At 41.3% G+C, this 18,234-nt stretch overlaps 1 protein-coding gene across 1 annotated transcript in view; it reads left to right on the top strand.

Moving 5' to 3' along the window:
- The first annotated feature begins 1,087 nt into the window (after positions 1 to 1,087).
- The window catches only part of rab31 (RAB31, member RAS oncogene family), a 94,086-nt gene continuing 76,939 nt past the window's right edge, over positions 1,088 to 18,234 (top strand). Inside the window, exons 1-3 of the mRNA XM_052023773.1 lie at positions 1,088 to 1,236; positions 13,231 to 13,310; positions 13,410 to 13,491. Of these exons, the coding sequence (XP_051879733.1) occupies positions 1,201 to 1,236; positions 13,231 to 13,310; positions 13,410 to 13,491 (198 nt within the window). The 5' untranslated portion in view covers positions 1,088 to 1,200. The remainder of the gene's footprint in view (positions 1,237 to 13,230; positions 13,311 to 13,409; positions 13,492 to 18,234) is intronic.

The following is an 18,234-nucleotide window of genomic DNA, read 5'->3' as shown; positions in this document are numbered from 1 at the left end:
TTGGTGTTCACAATGTGGTCTCCTCTACACACAAGTAACCAAATGCAGATTGGGAGGTCACTTTGCAGGGAACCTGTGTCAGAGCACAGGGATGACCCTGAGCTTCCTGTTGCCTGCTGCTTTTATTCTCATCCCATTCCCACTCTGATCTATTTCTCTGTAATCTCCTGTGCTGTCACAGTGAGGCCCAACACAAGCTTGAGGAACAGCATCTTCTGTCTGAGCATATTGCAGCCTTCTGGACTCAATATTGAATTCAACAACTTCAGGTAACTTGCTTTTTCTGTCTGTATCAGTCATCCATCTGTGATATTAGCTCAGCTTTTTTTCCTCTTTTTTTTTCTCAGGGAGTGCAGGATGTGCCCAGTCTGACCTGCCGGGCACATCTTCCTTCTCTGCATTTTGCAATTCCTAATTTTTTTGTCAATGTTCTTTTGTCTATGTTCTTACTTTCTAATGGTTCCCATTCACTCATTGACCAGATAACCTTGTTTACAGCTTGTCCCCATGGTCACCCTGGTGTTACCCTATCATAGACATCTTCCTCCCTGTAGTTTAAGAAGCTTCTTTTGTCTCCGGTTCTGATGTCGGCTCTTCGACCTGAAATGCTGATTCTGTTTCTCTTCCCACAGGTGTTGCAGAGTATTGCCAGTATTTTCTGTTTTTATTTTAGATGTACAACAACTGCAGCTTCTTTTTAGATACAGATAGAGAACATTACATTCATGTTTTATTTTCACTTCTTTGACTCTCCCTTTGATTTGGAGGAAAGAAATGTAAGATTTCGCTGGCCCTACCCCTACCAATCCAACACCATCACTGCGGGGTAAATTGCAGCCGAATATTTCGTCCTTTGACATCTGTCAATCTCCGTGCGTTGAAAGCTGAGGCAAACTTAAAATGATTGTTAAGTCGAGTGGATGCACAGAATTCCTTTCTATATTGCTGTGTGCAAATATGTTTCTCTGCAGTTCACGCCCCTTGCTGAGCATAACAGATTTAAGACCCTCGTAAGTTAACTTAAGTAAGACTGACTGCTGGTGAAGAAGTACCACGTGACCATTGGCTGAGAGTTATTGCAGAGCAGTTTCCGTTCGCCGTGAGGAAAAGAGGAGGTTAGTTTCGTAGACAACGCACTTTGATACATGAACTGTGAAGACCAGGTTGCGAGGAGCATGACACAAGGCTCATAGGTCGAATATGGCTATGAGAGAATTAAAAATCTGCCTTCTTGGGGTAAGTAAGATTGATGGAATTGTTTCCCACTTTTATGTGGAGTTTTTTTTTGAACTGACTGTTGTTCCTCTTAGTGGTTGCCTGCTGAGGGGAATCGTCTGGCAGAGGTTTAATGTGTTTATATATTCAACATCTCTTTGTGCTGTCCCTGTGATCTTTGCCTTTCCTTGTTGTGCTTTTAGAGTTATCCGAGCCCGTATTTCTGCAAGACCCGTCCGTTCCCTGCTTTCAAAGACTCCAGTTGGCTGTGTACCGCTGGTTGCAGTTGGAGAGCCTGCTTGAGTTCAGGAATGTTGAGTCTCCAAGGAGACATTCCACAGAGTCATTTTCTGCAGCATCAGCTCTGAAAACAGCCAGTTTCCCGTCTTTCCAAAATTATTTTCCTTCACTTCTTTTCAACTTCCAGAAAAAAAGTTAGTAAAATGTGTTTTTATTTGAAAAGCTCCTACAAAAAAAATGCTTCCTCTTCTGCCAACTTACTCAGTCAGAATTATTGGCCTCATGTCACCCAGGCACTGGGTTGGATGCCATTTCTGCTCTGGTGCAACAGAACTCTTTTACCTGAACATTTCAATGCAGAAATATTGGAGCTGAAGGTGGTCAGATGTAATTAAGTTAGGGGAGGGTACCCTAAGTATCTGGACCAACCGCCATGGTTCTGGACCAGAGATCAAGAGACTTGAGTCCCAAAATGGCAGCTGGAGAATTTAAATTCATGTCATGAAATAAGTCTGGAATTTAAAACAAAACGCTAATCTTAGTAATGGTAAGCATGAACGTACTGGATTGTTTAAACTCCCAGGTTTCACTAATGTACTTCAGGGGAGGAAATCTGCAGTCCCTACACCTTTAACCCTACGTGTGACTCCAGACCCGCCAGTATGGCTGACCCCTAATTGCCTCTTCAGTTCAGGGGTAATCAGGGATGGATGATAAGCACTGGCATTGCCAGTGGTCATCACATTCTGTGAATGAGTAAATGGAAAAAGAATGTTGAACGTGAAAGAACCGCTGTGAAAATTTTCCCAACCTTGATCGCAGATGGCACTAAAGTAGGTGGTATCATAGACAGTGAAGAAGGTTATCAAGAATTACAGTGGGATCTTGATCAGCTGGGGAAGTGGGCTGAGGAGTGACAACTGGAGTTTAATTTAGATAAGTGTGAAGCGTTGCTCTTTGGAAAGTCAAATTAAAGTAGGACTTTCGCAGTGAATCGTAGGGCCCTAGGGAGTGTTGTAGAACAGAAGGAGTTCAGGTACATGGATCCCTGAAAGTGGAGTCACAGGTAGACAGGGTGGTGAATAAGGTTTTTGGCACACTGGCCTTCATCAATCAGGGCACTGAGTGTAGAAGTTGGGAGATTATGTTACAGTTGTACAAGATGCTGTTGAGGCCGTACTTCGAGTATTGTGTTCAGGTTTGGTCACCATACTGTAGGAAAGATGTTATTAAACTGGAAAGAGTGCAGAAAAAATTTACAAGGATGTTGCCAGGACTCAAGGGACTGAGTTACAGGGAGAGGTTGGACAGGCTAGGACATTTTTCCTTGGAGCGTAGGAGACTGAAGGGTGATCTTATAGAGGTGTATAAAATTGTGAGGAGCATAAAAAAGGTGATTGCACTCAGTCTGTTTCCCAGGGTTGGGGAATCAAGAACTAGAGGGCATAGGTGTAAGGTGATGGGAAAGTTTTAATGGGAACTTGAGGGGCAACTTTTTTTTACACAGAGGGTAGTATGTGTATGGAATGAGCTGTCAGAGCAAGTGGTTGACGCAGGTACAATAATAGCTTTTAAAAGACAGTTGGATAGGTACATGGATAGGAAAGGTTTAGAAGGATATGGGCCAAACGCTGGCAAATGGGACTAGCTTGGATCGGCATAGACAGTTGGGCTGATGGGCCTGTTTCCACACTGCATGATTCTATGAGTCCACCTTAAAATCTCTTTGCAAATTCCTGTAGTTTTTTTAAAGCACAGAACTATTGTATTTTGCTGTGGGCAGTGGTTTTCATTATTGGTCTTAATTACCCAGACAACTTCATGTTGTGTGTACTTGCAGTGCTGTTGCTGTATATCGATGGAGAGTTCAATTCTAGTTGGCAGAAAAGAAGCCACAAGGTCAATGAGTTTTATGTAGGGGGGAAATAAATAATTTTTTATACAAATTGTTTTTGCCCATTAAATGTTCCTCAGACTATGGCATCCAGTTAAGTGGAGAGAATTCTCTGCAATCCCAGTCACTGCACAAAAAGGAAGTGGATTTGTCCAACTGACTTGTTTATTGCAATGTGGAAGGATGGCATTGAGTCCATCAGAGCCATGCTGGTTCCTAGCAGAGTAATTCCGTTAGTCCCATTCCCCCTTCTTATTTCCCTGTAGTCCTCCAATTTCGACTCTCCCGTCAGTCCATCAACTCCCCTTTGGTTCTTTTGCCATTTATCCACACTGTGGTGTAATTTATAATAGCCAGTTAACTTACCAGCCCATCTTGGAATGTGGGAGGAAACCGAAGCACTCTGGGGATGCCCATGTGGTGATGGGGAGAACAGGTAAACTCCACACAGACAGGATTGGAGGTCAGGGTCAAACCTCGGACTCTGGAACTGTGAGGCACCTCATCACTGACCACTGGTGTCATGCACAATATGTGCAGTTTTTAGGAGACACAAGAAATTCTATAGATGCTGGAATCTGGAGCAATACACAAAAAGTGCTGGAGGAACTCAGCAGGTCAGGCAGCATCCATGGAGGGACATAAACATGATGAAGGGTCTCGGCCCAAAACGTTGACTGTTTATTTCCCTCCATAGATGCTGCCTGACCTGCTGAGTTCCTCCAGCACTTTTTGTGTATTGTGCAGTTTTTAAATTGCTTTGGCATCCATTTCACTGCTGGGTGTAAAGTCAAGATGAATTTGGAAGTGTGAGAGAAAAGCCATGAAGAAATAACATTTACCCACAAGTATATAACAACAATCAGCGGTGGGTTCCACCCAATCAAAGTCGAAGTCAAGTTTATTGTTTTATGCACAACTACGTGTATGCACAGGTGCAATGAAACACTTACTTGCAATCTTGAATCACACATTGTGTCTTAAAGAAAAGGCAACCAAAACTTATCGACATTTACTATCTCACAAATCAAAATCAGTGCTTTTTTATTTCCATCCTTTTTATTTCATATTTCTTCAGTTAGTCCCACTATTTTATTTAATGGCAGATCAGGCTTAGAGACTAAACATAGGACATAGAACAGTACAGCACAGGAACAGGCCCTTCGGCCCACAACGTCTGTGCCGACCATGATGCCAATTTAAACTAATCCTTTCTGCCGGCACATGGTCTATATCCCTCCTTTCCGTCTGTTCATGTGACTCTAACGCTGCTATCATATCTGCTTTCACTGTTTCCACCACTTCTCCTGCCAGTGTGTTTCAGGCACCTACCACTCTCTTTTTAAATAAAACTTGCCTAATAAATCTGTAAACTTCCCCCCTCTCACCTTAAAGCTATGCCCTCTGAATCTGATTGTCTACCCTATCTGAATGAATGTTCCTGATCCTATGGTGGTCACAGGCAAAGACAGCTGCATGATGGTGTTGAAATCAAGCATTGTATACTGCAGCAAAATTCATTACATAAGTGCTTTTCCTCACCACCCTCATGTAAAATCTCCCTTCCACTCACCACCACCTCCCCCCCCCCATGCATGTGTGCGTGCACACACTTCCTTGACTGGTGGCTTCCTTTAAAACTTCTTTATTGCCACCCTTTGGTCATTGTTAAGAGGGCCTGAGTGGTTATTTTTCCAGGTTTTCTCGCATCTTTTGAGAATGCGTCTGTTTCACTACTGTATGTAAAGTTAATCCCTGTTGATGACTAGGAGAGAGAGTTCAAACATTTTATACTAGCGCATTGTATCTTCATGTGCTGTTATTTGGTCCTGGAGGCCAAATTTATCTGTTATTTTCCTTGGTGTGATTATGCAAGTACATTCTTTGCATAGGGCATCATTGTGATGTTGAACAAAATGAAATGAAATGCTTGATCAGTGGGACTGTGATATAAAGTAACTAGGTTACTGAACCTGTGAGCAAATACTCAGGAAGTCTTAAATAAGGGGACAATTATTTTATTGAATCAGGCACTTGATTTAGTTGGTGGCAGTTGAAGTTCCTGTTGTAGAAACCAGAATGAAGAACAAATTCTTTGTGGTGGGATCAAGATAGAAGAATTGGTATGAGTGTGCTGATGAAGGCTTTGCTTTTGCATTCACCCTCGAGTATGGCATGGTCTGTTCATCTTGACATACAGCCACTTTGTTTATGGGGGCTTCTTTTTGAAGTCATGGGATTGAAAAGCTGCTGTTTTATCAACTATGCAGTTGGCCACTGTGCCCCACAAGACACAAATGTCCTAATGTACTAGCATGCAAAAGTGTAAGGGGCTGGGACAGTTGAGGAGATGGACCCAACCTTGATCACTGTATCATAGAAGATGAAAGCTGAGCTAGATGGGATCCTTCTTTTAATGGGAGAGAGAGCAAAAGGGCACATAAAGCCATAAGGACGTAGAAAGCAAGCATCTTTTATTCTCTCTCAGGATTTAGATGTAAGTAGCGAGGCTGTTACTTGTTGTCCATGCCTAATTCCCTTTAAATTGAGCAGCTTGCTAGGTTGTCTTGAGAGGGCATTTAACAGTTAATTGTGTTGGAGGAATCTGGAGTCACATGTGGGCAAGACCAGGTAAGGAGGGGAAATTTTCATCCCCAACAAATCAGTGAACTAGGTGAGTTTTTATGACCACAATCTGCTGGAGGAACTCAGTGGGTCGAGCAACATCTTTGGAGAGAAAGGAATGATCCAGAGTTTCGACCTGACATGTAGACAATTCCTTTCCCCCCCACAGATGTTGCTCGACCCGCTGAATTCCTCCAGCAGATTGTTGCTCCAGATTCCAGCATGTGCACTCTCTTGTGTCTTAAGTTTTTATGACAATTGTTTAGTTTGTGGCTGATGTTACTGATTTGTACTTTTATCTAAAAAAAATACAGATTTAGTTTAATTAATTGAATTAAAATTCCTACCCACTGGTGTGGTTATTTGAAGTCATGACTCTCGATCTATACTCCTAGGCTTTAAATACTACGCTAATAACTCCACTGTTATATTCCAATGCTCCATAGCAACTAGGTGAAGAAATAGTAAATATTGAGGCATGCCATGCCATCCCATGCACAGTGTTGAGTTATAGGAATACATGGATTTAGATAGCATCATTCCTGCCCTTTTCAGAATGTCCCAAAACACTTTAGAGCTAATGAAATGCCTTATGTCATTGCTGTTGCAACATAGGAAATGTGGTGGCCATTTTACTGCAGACTCCCACAATTATTATTATTATATATGGTATAAGGACCGAATAATCTACTTCAATTGCATTGGTTGATTGAGAATTAAGTGTTCAAATTTATTGTTGTCATAGGCATACATACACAGGGTATAAATGCCATGAAAATTGGCTTTTTGCAATAGCAGCATAGTCCACTTCAAGAAGAGGACAAACATAAGTTAACATAACCTTAACATAAATTATACACATCTTACACACGTGCAAAATGTTCGCCAGCATGCCAGGGTTAAGTGTTCTGCTTTTGAAAAAGTGAGATAGAGTTTTTTAAGTCCATCTGACAAAGCTGTTTGACATACCTGAAAGATGACAGCCTTGGTAGAATAGCATTCCCTCAGTGTTGCACTGGAGTGTCCTTCTATCTCTTAAGGGAGATTTGAACTTGCAATCTTCTGACTCCAGCAAGGCTGCCACGACTGAGACATAGTCTAAAACAATTAAATTATTTCTTATCTGGGAGGAAGACCTTTTTACCGCAGAAACAGTATTCATTGATGTTGCTTTCTGAGAAGAGGGATTGGAGGCACCAAAAAACTGCCAAGCCTCCTCACCTATCACTGTCTCTAATCTTATCTCAGTAAATAAGGCTGTCTTCCATCCATAACTCACCGCAATATTCAGCAAAGGAAATATAAGGAAGCAAATTACAGACAGTAGGAAATCCTGATGCTACTTTGAGAAGCTGACCACGAACAACTTAGGCTTAAGCACCGGAAGTAGTTGTATATTATGCTTTGGCCTTCAGGTTCTGTAAATGAGGGAGAGCAACAGACAAGATGCTGGGGAAACTGAGCAGGATACATAGCATCTGTGGGGGAGGAAATGGACAGTCAGTGTTTTGGTTGAGATCTTTCATCTGGACAGTTATGGAGCAGTACAGCAAGGATACAGGCCCTTTGGCCCAACTGGTCCATGCCAACCATGGTGCCCACCCAGCTAGTCCCAATTTCCTGCATTCGGCTCATGTCCCTCTAAGCCCCGCGCCTCCATGTACCTATCCAAGTGCTTCTTAAATGAGAGAGAGCAACAAATAAGATGCCTCAACCACTTCCTCTGGCAGCTCAGATCTGAAATGTCGACTGTCCATTTTCCCTCCACAGATGCTGCCTGACCCACTGATCCTTCTGTTGCTCCAGATTCCGGTGTCTGCAGTCTCTTGTGTCTCTGAAATGAGGGGAGTCCTTGAAAAACATGAGTTGACCCCCTTCTCCACACTAAATATCTGAAAACAGCTGAGGTGAACATGTTTAAGGATGTTCTTTGTTATATGATAAAATTCCATGGAAGAGAATGTGCCATAGAATTTACCTATTTATAGAGGGAAGGGTTATTCCTGGCTGTTTGCTATGTTTGATCACAAATCTTGACAAAACATCTCAGTTCAGAGACTTAAAGTCAGCCATTTCAGGCTACACATTTGTACTTTGATCTTTAGAGTTAAATTTATCACAAGCTTCATGAATGGGGATTACTCCCTTTGATTATATGGAAGTAATAAAAATGAATCATCTGTAATGAATGTCCTAATGGTCTCAACCCAAAATATCGACTGTCCATTTCCCTCCATAGATGCTGCCTGACCCGCTGAGTTCCTCCAGCTCCCTTGTGTGTTGATCCACATTTCCAGCATCTGCAATCCCTTGTGTCTCCATCTGTGATGAAAATCATGAATAAGTGATGGAGTAATCTTGTGTCTGTGAGGACACATTTCTTTCCAACTTTTGCTTGCAGTTGATTTATTTTCTAAAAATCAGAAAATGCTCCTTTTTTGTGTCTAGGTCTTTGGGCTGGGACTGGAATCCTCTGAACATAGGGATTATTAATACAATTGTGTTTCACATAGTATAGAGAGGAGGAATAAACCAAAGCAAATTAGTGAAGGTGCTGAAATAAAAGAAACTTTTGCAAGTAATTGGTTTATTATTGTCACATGTACTGAGTTACAATGAAAAACTTTGTTATGCATGCCATTCATACAGATCATTTCATCACATCAGTATATCGAGGTAGTACAAGCAATAACAGAATGCAGAATATAGTCAGAATCAGATTTATTATCACTGACATGACGTGAAACTTGTTGTTTTGCGGCAGCAGTACAGTGCAAAGACAAAAATCTATAAATTACAAAAATAAATAGTGCAAAAAAAAGAATAACGCGATAGTGTTCATGGATCGTTCAGAAATCTGATGGTGGAGGGGAAGAAGCTGTTCCTAAATTGTTGAGTGTGGGCCTTCGGGCTACTGTACCTCTTCCCTGATGGTAGTAATCAGAAGAGGGCATGTCCCGGATTGTGAGGGTCCTTAGTGATGGATGTCACCGCCTTGAGGCACTGCCTCTTAAAGATGTCCTTGGTGGTGGGGAGGGTTGTGCCTGTGATGGATCTGGCTGAGTCTCTGCAGCCATATCAGCTATAGTGTTACAGTTGCAGAGAGAGTGGAGTGCTGGCAGCATCTGTGGAGAGAGAAATAGCATTAGCACTTCAGGCCTGCTTCCCTTTAGCTCCTTGAGACCCTATATTTTGAGTTATGTGGTGTGTCAGCTTCCCAAATGATGTAACTATTTCACAGACATTCACTTTAAGACTAAGAACTTAAGAGTTCCAACATGTAAAAGTACTTGCTCTGCCTTGCAAATAAATCTGTATCTCATTTGAATACTATTTGCTGTGTCTCAATCATTCTGAGGACATACAAAGTGGAAAGAGGAGGGGTAGGAAAACCACAGGTAACTGGAAGTGATGCCATTACTGTGAGTTACACATCGGCAATTGCAGGAAAATGCGCAAATAAAATTCACAAAATAAAATACAGTAATCCAGCCACCATTTTCAAAGTGATTGAAATCCCATAACAGTTGGTGTTCCAAATTCATTTTTCTTGCAAACTTGCAATCGATATTATTAACACTGGTTTCTCAATCTTGTAGCTTCTGTCTTTTACAGTCAGCACGTGATGGTATTTTCAGTAATTGCAATGACTTGCTGAAGTAGCAAATTTATTTTACCAGAGTTGTCACTTCCCATTTTTGTTTTTTTCTTTGAAGGTTAATCATAAAATAACTTGCATAAATATATGTGTATAAAATACATGAGATAAATAAAAGAGCCACACTGAGGAAACTTGGAAAGTGATTTACTTCACAAAGTGAGATTTGATTTCAGTTATGCGCTTATGTGTAGTTTGTAAATCAACAGCAAGGTCCATTACAAAATGTACAGATGTATACACATGGGACATGATGAGTTCAAATAAAGTGTTTGTGGTTTATTCACGGGCGCTTTATAGACTGTTCCTGGAGCCTTCGGCAAAACAGTTTAGCAACCCAGTAACGTGACTTAATCATAAAACAGGGTGACAGATTTAAAGTAATGAATATTGTTCACCAAGTATTCACTGTGGAACCAGTGGAAGGTAGTGTTGTTAACTACTATAATGCCAATCTGACCTGTGGGTAGAGGCTGCATTTAGAAAGTATGTGCTACATGTTTTAGTCATTAAGATTTCATTATTTAGACTAAGGGTGAATGAGAAATTCAGATTCGTACACAAATCTTTCTCTGTGTTGCTTTTTAAATTGTAACATTTAGCGAGTTGCACATTGATATTCCGTAAGTATCAAATTTGTCTCCAAAATAAAGAAAGCTCAGAATCACGTTTATTATCACTGATATATGACATGAAATTTGTTGTTTTATGGCAACAGTACAGTGCAAAGACATAAAAATAAGTTACAAGAATTAATAAATAGTGCCAAAAAAAAGGAATAATGAAGTAGTGTTCATGGATCATTCAGAAATCTGATGGTGGAGGGGAAAAAGCTGTTCCTGAATCACTGAGTTTGGGTCTTCAGGCTCCTGTACCTCCTCCCTGATGGTAGTAATGAGAATAGGGCATGTCCCGGATGGAGAGGGTCCTTAATGACGGATGCCACCGCCTTGAGACACCGCCTCTTGCAAATGAGCTCAATGGTGGGGAGAGTTGTGCCCATGGTGGAACTAGATGAGTCTATAAAACCCTCTGCAGCCTCTTGCAATCTTGTACATTGGAGGCTCCAAACCAGGCTATGATGCAACCAGTCAGGATGCTCTCCATCATATGTCTACAGAAATTTGTAAGTCTTTGGTGACATACTAAATCTCCTCAAATTCCTAACGAAGTAGAGTCACTGGGGGGCCTTCTCCATGATTGTATCAATGTGTTGGGCCCAGAATAGATCCTCTGAGATGTTGATGCCCGGGAACTTGAAGCTGTTCACCTTTTCCACCACTGACCCCTCAATGAAGACTGATGTGTGTTCTCCCAACCTCCCCTTCTTGAAGTCCACAATCAGTTCCTTGGTCAGAGTGAGATAGATCAGCTGGTTGGGTGTGAGGTTGTTGTTGCGACACCACTCAAGCAGCCAATCTATCTCACTCCTGTAAGCCTCCTCATAGCTAATTAAGGAAATGAAGAAGTTATCTTTGTATAATGTTGTTCATGACTTTGGGATATCCCAAAGTGCTTTTCATTGATTGAAGCTACACAGAATCAATTATGTAGTTCCTTATGGTTTAATTGTTTAAATTGGAACCAATTATCTTAGATTCTGGGACACCTTGGCTTTGATTCTTGGTCTTGAGCTGGGGAAAATTATTATTACTGAACTGGTATCTTGCTGTATATCTTGGCAAGGAAAAAAAATCAAATTGATCATTGCCAGTGGCCTTTTAATTCCCTTGAAGGTTGTCCATGTTACTTAGATGGTGATTTTGAAGTGGGTGTGAAGTAAAATTGTCAAATCGCCACTGGATTTTTTTTTAATTGTTGGGCTTGGTCTAGTTGTACACATGGAGGACACTGACTTGATGTTAACTGGATTTGTGTGAGTTAAAGACCAGGGGGCAGGGCTCAGACATCTGCTGTAATATTATGAGCAGCAAATAAAATTCCTGTCTGTAGCTGCAAACGAGGCATTTTTCTAGTACGTTGACATATGATGAACTGTGAATCTGAGCACTGCATAGGTTGTAGCTTTGCTTTCCCCAACAAATAACTGTAATTGTTGGGGTTGAAAATATTTCACTAGAGAATTTAATATAGATGGTAATGTAGTTGGAAAGTTCTTCGCACAGCACAAGGATTATACCACCATATAACTCTCAGATGGGATTGAATAGGCTGGCATACTCTTCTTTCTAAAGAGAAGACTGAGATAGAAGTTTTTTAAATTGGGAATAGGTTCATGGTGGTGTACATGCTCTTAATTGTCCAAAGCTACGGGCCTTTAAGATAGACGCTAATAAATCCAGTAAGAAATTCAAGAAAAACTTCTTGTTAGAATGTGGGACTTGTTACCACACGAGCAATTGAGACTTTTACCACTGAAGTATTTAATGGGAATCTGGATAAGTGCACAAGGGGAGAAAGGAAGGGAAGAATTTGTCAACAGGGTGAGATGAAGTGTTCTGGGAGGAAGCCTGTATAAAGCATAAACATCAGTCTAGGATTAGAATCGTAGAGAGACAGCACAGAAACGGGCTCTTCAGGCCGCTGAGTCTGCGTTGACCATCAGCCACCCATTTACACTGATCATGGAGCCACACAGGGTGATGTAAAATTCTGTGTAATTCTACAAAGCAGTATATACAGTAATTGAGTTTTCTGTCATCTATAGATGGGTGTAGTTGGGTTCTTGTTGCTTTACAAACATAAAATACTGCAGGTTTTGGAAATCTGAAATGAAAACATAAAACCTTTTTGGAGATATTTAGCATGTCAGGTTGTATCTGCAGTGAGAGAGAGAAACAGATTTAAAGTTTCATTAGAATTGGGAAGGGTAGAAATAAACAGACTTTGTGATGCATAGAAAAGGTGGGGAGAAGTGCGGGAAGATCTGTGACAGGTTAGAAGGCAGGTGAGATTAAGACGACAAAGGGGATGATGGTGTCCCGCAATGGAAGTCTAGTGGAAGCAGTTTCTTGGAGGGACAAGAGACTGCAGATGCTGGAATCTGGAGCAACACAAAACACTGGAGGAACTCGGTGGGTCAGGCAGCATCTGTCCAGTCCGGATGAAGGATCCTGACACAAAATGTTGCCTGTCCATTTCCCTCCATAGATGCTGCCTGACCCACTGAGTTCCTCCAGTGTTTTGTGTGTTGCTGCAAGTAGTTTATTGTTTGTTCACTTTGGGTGTTCCAGTTGCAGACATATCATGTGACCTGTAATACCTCCAATGCCCCATAGATAATGGCAGATATAATACAAACCCATATCGAACTGCATACCTCCCATTTGGCTTTTATGGAGTTAATTCATTTCAGCTGGTGTGTCAAATGCAGACTCGGTGGAGGGAGGGAGGGGGAGAAAGGGAGAGCAAAAAAGAGAATGAAGCAAAACTAACAAAAAAACACTTGTATTATCTAGTATCACTCGGGCACCCTCATCTGGTTGAGACCCACTCAGTGGGATTAGAACATTGGCTGTCTGGCTTGTTTTTCTCAGTTACACATGTACATAATGAGTTAATTAAAAAAATCCTTTTGTTTTTTTTTAATATTCCTATGATTTCAAGACTGAATTTCTGTCTGTTTAAACGATTTTAGGATACGGGGGTTGGGAAGTCAAGTATAGTTTGCCGATTCGTCCAAGACACCTTCGATGTCAATACTCTGCCCACAATTGGGTGAGTATGGATGGATTTATGGAGTTTATCACATTCCTGGACTTTAAATCCTACGTTATTGTTGAACTGACTTCTTGTCTGATCTGGACTGCTTTACAGTGCATCCTTCATGACTAAGACTGTGAGCTGTGGAAATGAGCTCCATAAGTTTCTGATTTGGGATACAGCTGGACAAGAGCGGGTACGTAACTCTGGATATTTTCTGTTTGCGGTTGGAAAAACAATATATAATGCGTTATTTTCACTGTGGCCCAAGGAAATCTGGCTGTGGATTAGTAGGTTAGGCTTTGGGATTGTAAGAATGGTTGATGCAATAACATCAACATGCTTTTCAGATGAAGGCCTAAGTTTCATGTTTGGATATGCCTTTGAGCTAATGTGAGAGCTTTAATTTCACTGCAAGGTATTTTTTGTTGCTGGTCTCCCTCCCTGGCAGAGATTATAAATGAACTGCTATCCTTCTTTTCCATCGACAGCGAAGGGTCAGCTCTATGTGGCTGTGTGTCTGGTGGGTGGGTTCTCTTGGCAAGGAATGGAGAATTCTGCAATCAAGCTCAGAGCTTCAGTCACTGATTTATGTGCTGAACCAAATTTTACAGCCAAAGGGTTGACATTTTTCTAGGCAAAGTGCCTTGTTCTAATTGGTCTCACAATTTGGGAGAAACCCTACTTGCATTGCGTGCCCTTGTTAAACAGCTACGAAAATTTCCAGATAGCCCAGCATTGTTTTCCCGCTTTGCAGTCGTGTTTGCTTGATGTTACAGTTTTGTTTGCATTTTTAATGATGCATAACTGATGTAATCGCAAATCAGATCAGTTAAATATGCATTTACCTTGGAATGAGGACACATATTGCCCATTTCCTTGTTGCTCGGTGGAATCGGGCTTCTTCAACACATTCCAGAGCACTTAAGAGATCTTGAAATATTTTTGTTGTAAATCACTGTTAGGGTCAGCACAATAGCATGGCAGGTAGTCTTGCTGCCACATAGTTCCAATCACCCAGATTTGATCCTGAACTGTCTTTGTGGAATTTGCACGTTCTCCCTGTGCCTCCGGCGGTGCGATTGTGGGATGGGGATTGTGTCTGGTTTCTTCCCAAAGATGTGCCGGTAAATTACTGGTTGCTGTATTTTAATTTTTAATTTTATTTACAGCGTGGTAACAGGCCCTTCCGGCCCAATAAGTCCTCGCTGCCCATTTTAAACCCCCATGTTAACCTACCCGTATGTCTTTGGAATATGGGAGGAAACCCACGCAGACACGGGAGAACGTACAAACTCCTTACAGACAGCGATGGGAATCAAACCCCGATTGCTTGCGCTGTAATAGCGTCGCGCTAACTGCTATGCTACCGTGCCGCTCACTCTTTGCCTCTTTGCGTGGATAAGTGACAAAGATATCAAAAGGGAATTGATGGAGACATAAGTGAAAATCAGTTGGAGAGAATTAAGAGGCGAAATGGAACTGATGTGGTTGTTCACTTGGGAGCCAGCAAGGACCTGATTGGCTGACTGGTCTCCTTCTCATGTAGGATGCAGGGGAAGCTGGCAACCAGTTTGTGCATGACAAGATCCAAGAAATAGGATCCTAGAAGATAAAAGATTTAAGTAATATTTTGTTGAGGAATAAGTGGCAGCTGAGAGGCTAGAGGAGTCACCCTTGGCATATTTTCAACTGATATTTGTTATAGTTTATATCTGTCAATTTACAAGGACCAATAAAGGGCAGGATGACAAAAAGTGAACAAGAAGAATTATCGTAGAATGGTTGAAGACAGAAGGAGACCATTCAGCCCATCATGCCTGTGTCAGATCTTAGCCAGAGCAACTCACTAGTTCCATCCATCCCTCCTCTTCAACCTCTGTAGCCTTGCAATTTTTTTCCTCACTGTATATTGATCCAATTCCCTCTTGAAGGCCACAAAGGAACCCTGCCTCCACCACATCTGCAGGCAGCACGTTCCAGATTCCAACTACATGCTGCATAAAATGTTTTTCCTCATGTCACACTTAATTCCTTTTCCCTTGCATCACCTCATATTTCTCAGCATTAAAGTTCATTTTCTGCCAACCTGCCTGTTCTATCAGCTTGTTTTTCCTGTTGCCATGTATCACTATCCTCTTCACACTTCATACCACTACATAGTTTTGTGTTGCCTGCAAATTTAGAAGTTGTGGCTTGCTCTCCCATCTAGGTCATTAGTATAGATTGAAGAAAGCAATGGCCTTAATAGTGATCACAGGCAAATGCCACTATTTACCTGCCTCCAATCTGAGAAAGAACCATTCACCACGGTCCTCTGGTGTCTGTTAATTAGCCAACTTTGTTTCCGTGCTAGCAAGTCTCTACTATACCATGTGCTTCAACTTTGATGTCTGTTATGTGGCACCTCTTCAAAAGCCTTCCAGAAGTCCATGTACACCACATTGGTTAAAGACAATTTGTCCTTAACAAATCCATGATGGTTTGCCTTAAGTAATCCATTTTACTCCAGGTGATTATTAATCCTGTCCTAGATGAATGTTTCTACATCTTTCTCACACTGAGGTTAAACTGATTGGCCTGTAGTTGCTAGACTTCTCCTTGCTACTTCTTTTGAACAAAAGCATAACATTTACCACTCTCCAGCCTTATGATATTACCTCCGTATCCAAACAGCATTGAAAGATTACGGTCAGACACCCCTGATTTCCTTGTGTTCTTCCCTCAGAATCCAAAGAGGCAGCCCATCTGGTCCTGGTGACTTACCCACCTTAAAGCTGACTTTGCCATTGCCTCCATGCTATCAATTTTAATGTATTTGGTGTCTCAATTATCTCTTTCATCACTGTTTCATTGGAAGTACCCTCTTCCCTGGTGAAGATAGATGCAAACTGCTAACTTAGTGCCTTAAGACTGTCCTCAGCATCCATATCAAGTTCCCATCATTGTCCTTTGCAGGCCACACTCCTTCATCTACAGCCCTTTTACTATTTATATGCCTATAGAACATTTCTAGATCTTTTCTCAAATACTCCTTTCGCCTCCTTTAATTTACTTTAATTTTTACCTCCTCTCTGTTGTAATCAGTCTGGTATTTCTGGTATTTACAACCTGACACTTGTCATGAGCAGTACTTTTTTTGTTTTATCTTTCTCTGTAACTTTTACACCATCAAGGGAGCTACAGATTTGTTTCATCTTCCTTTACCCCTCAGAGTTTAGGAAAGAAGTCACAGGAATTGGCTACTTGTCCCCTTAAGCCTGCCTTGTCATGTAATGTGATTGTGGCTATTCAACGCCAGGCCTCAACTCCTCTTTTGTGACAGTTCCCCAATAGTCTTCAGTTCCTCTTTAAATACCTACAGTGATCTAGCCTCCACATCCTGCCAGGATAGACTATTCCAGAAATTCACCATCCCCTGTGAGAAGAAATTCCGAATGCACCTCAATTTTAAGTGATGGCCCCTAATCTTGTAATTGTGTCTTCTTATTTGAGCCTCTCCCACAAGTGAAAACATCCTAACATCTAGTCATGCCCCTTTAGGATCTTGTATGTTTCAATAAAATCACTCCTCATTCTTCCTAACTTGAAAGAATACAGATCTAACTTTTTTTTAGTTGCTTGCTCATGTTAGGACAACCCTCTAATCCCAGGAATTAGCCAAGTGACTCTCTTTTGGACTGCTTCAGGTGCTAGTATATTCTTCCTTAAAATGGGACCAAAACTGTACACAGTACTCCAGATGTGACCTCGTCATCACTCTATACAATTGTAACAATACTTCTCTGTTTCTAAATCACAACCCCCTGAAAGGCCAATATGCCGGCTGCCCCTCCTTAGTGACCTGTTGCAACTGCATGCTAATTTTTTTATTTCTTGCACAAGAATACGAAGATCCCTCTGTACTTCACACACTTGCAGTCTCTCTCCATTTGGACAATAATCTGCCTTTTGATTCCACTTGCCAAAGTGCATGTTAAACATTCCATTTGCCAAGTTTTGTCCACCCACTCAACCCATTTACTTCCTGTTGCAGAGCTCAAATATCCTCACTATAGTATGTCATCCAATGTATTTTTGTGTCATCAACAAATTTGAAGACCCCCTGCTCTGCCTCTTCCTCCATGTCATTCCCCAACCCCCGTATCATTTAAACAGACAGAAATTCGGTCTTGAGTTCCTCTTTTGTGACAGTTCCCCAACAGTCTTCAGTTCCTCTTTAAGTACCTACAGTGATCTAGCCTCCACATCCTGCTGGGATAGACTGTTCCAGAAATTCACCATCCTCCGTGAGAAGTGTTTCAGAATACACTATATTTCTTTCTTTTGAATCTTGTGCCACTACATAGTATTAATAGATTCAAATTCCTGAGTTGCATGATTGGAGCTGCTTTTTTTTAACATTCAAGGTTATGTGATGGCATACCAGGTGGTGACAAAAAGTTTAAAAATTCAGTAGGAAAATATAGAACCTCATCAATGTTTGTCATCAATGTTAATAGATTTACTGTGCATTGTACAGGTTGTTCCTGAAGCTTCTTTATCTATGGTCTGCATTGCATCATTTATTATGCCAAAATTGCTCTTTCATGCAAGCATTGGTAATTCAAATAGTGTTGAGTGACATTTGGGAAAACAGCTTGATAGAAGTAGATAAAATTATGAGGGGCATAGATTATGGTAGATAATCAGAGTCCTCTTTCCCAGGGTGGAAATGCCAAATACTAGATAACATGGATTTAAGCTGAGAGGGGGAAAGTTTACGAGACAAGTTTTTTCACACAGAGAATAGTAGGTGTCTGGGGTAGGCTGCTAGGGAAAGTGGTGAAAGCAGATACGATGGCAACATTTAAGAGGCATTTAGACAGACACATGAAAGGGCAGGGGATGGAGGGATCTGGATCATGTGCAGGCGGATGTGCAGTTTAAAAGTGGCATA

This window comes from Pristis pectinata, chromosome 9 (assembly GCF_009764475.1).
Source record: "Pristis pectinata isolate sPriPec2 chromosome 9, sPriPec2.1.pri, whole genome shotgun sequence".
In the NCBI taxonomy this organism is placed as follows: domain Eukaryota; kingdom Metazoa; phylum Chordata; class Chondrichthyes; order Rhinopristiformes; family Pristidae; genus Pristis; species Pristis pectinata.
The sequence above is the reverse complement of the archived record's forward strand: the minus strand, read 5'-3'. Positions and strand labels throughout refer to the sequence as shown.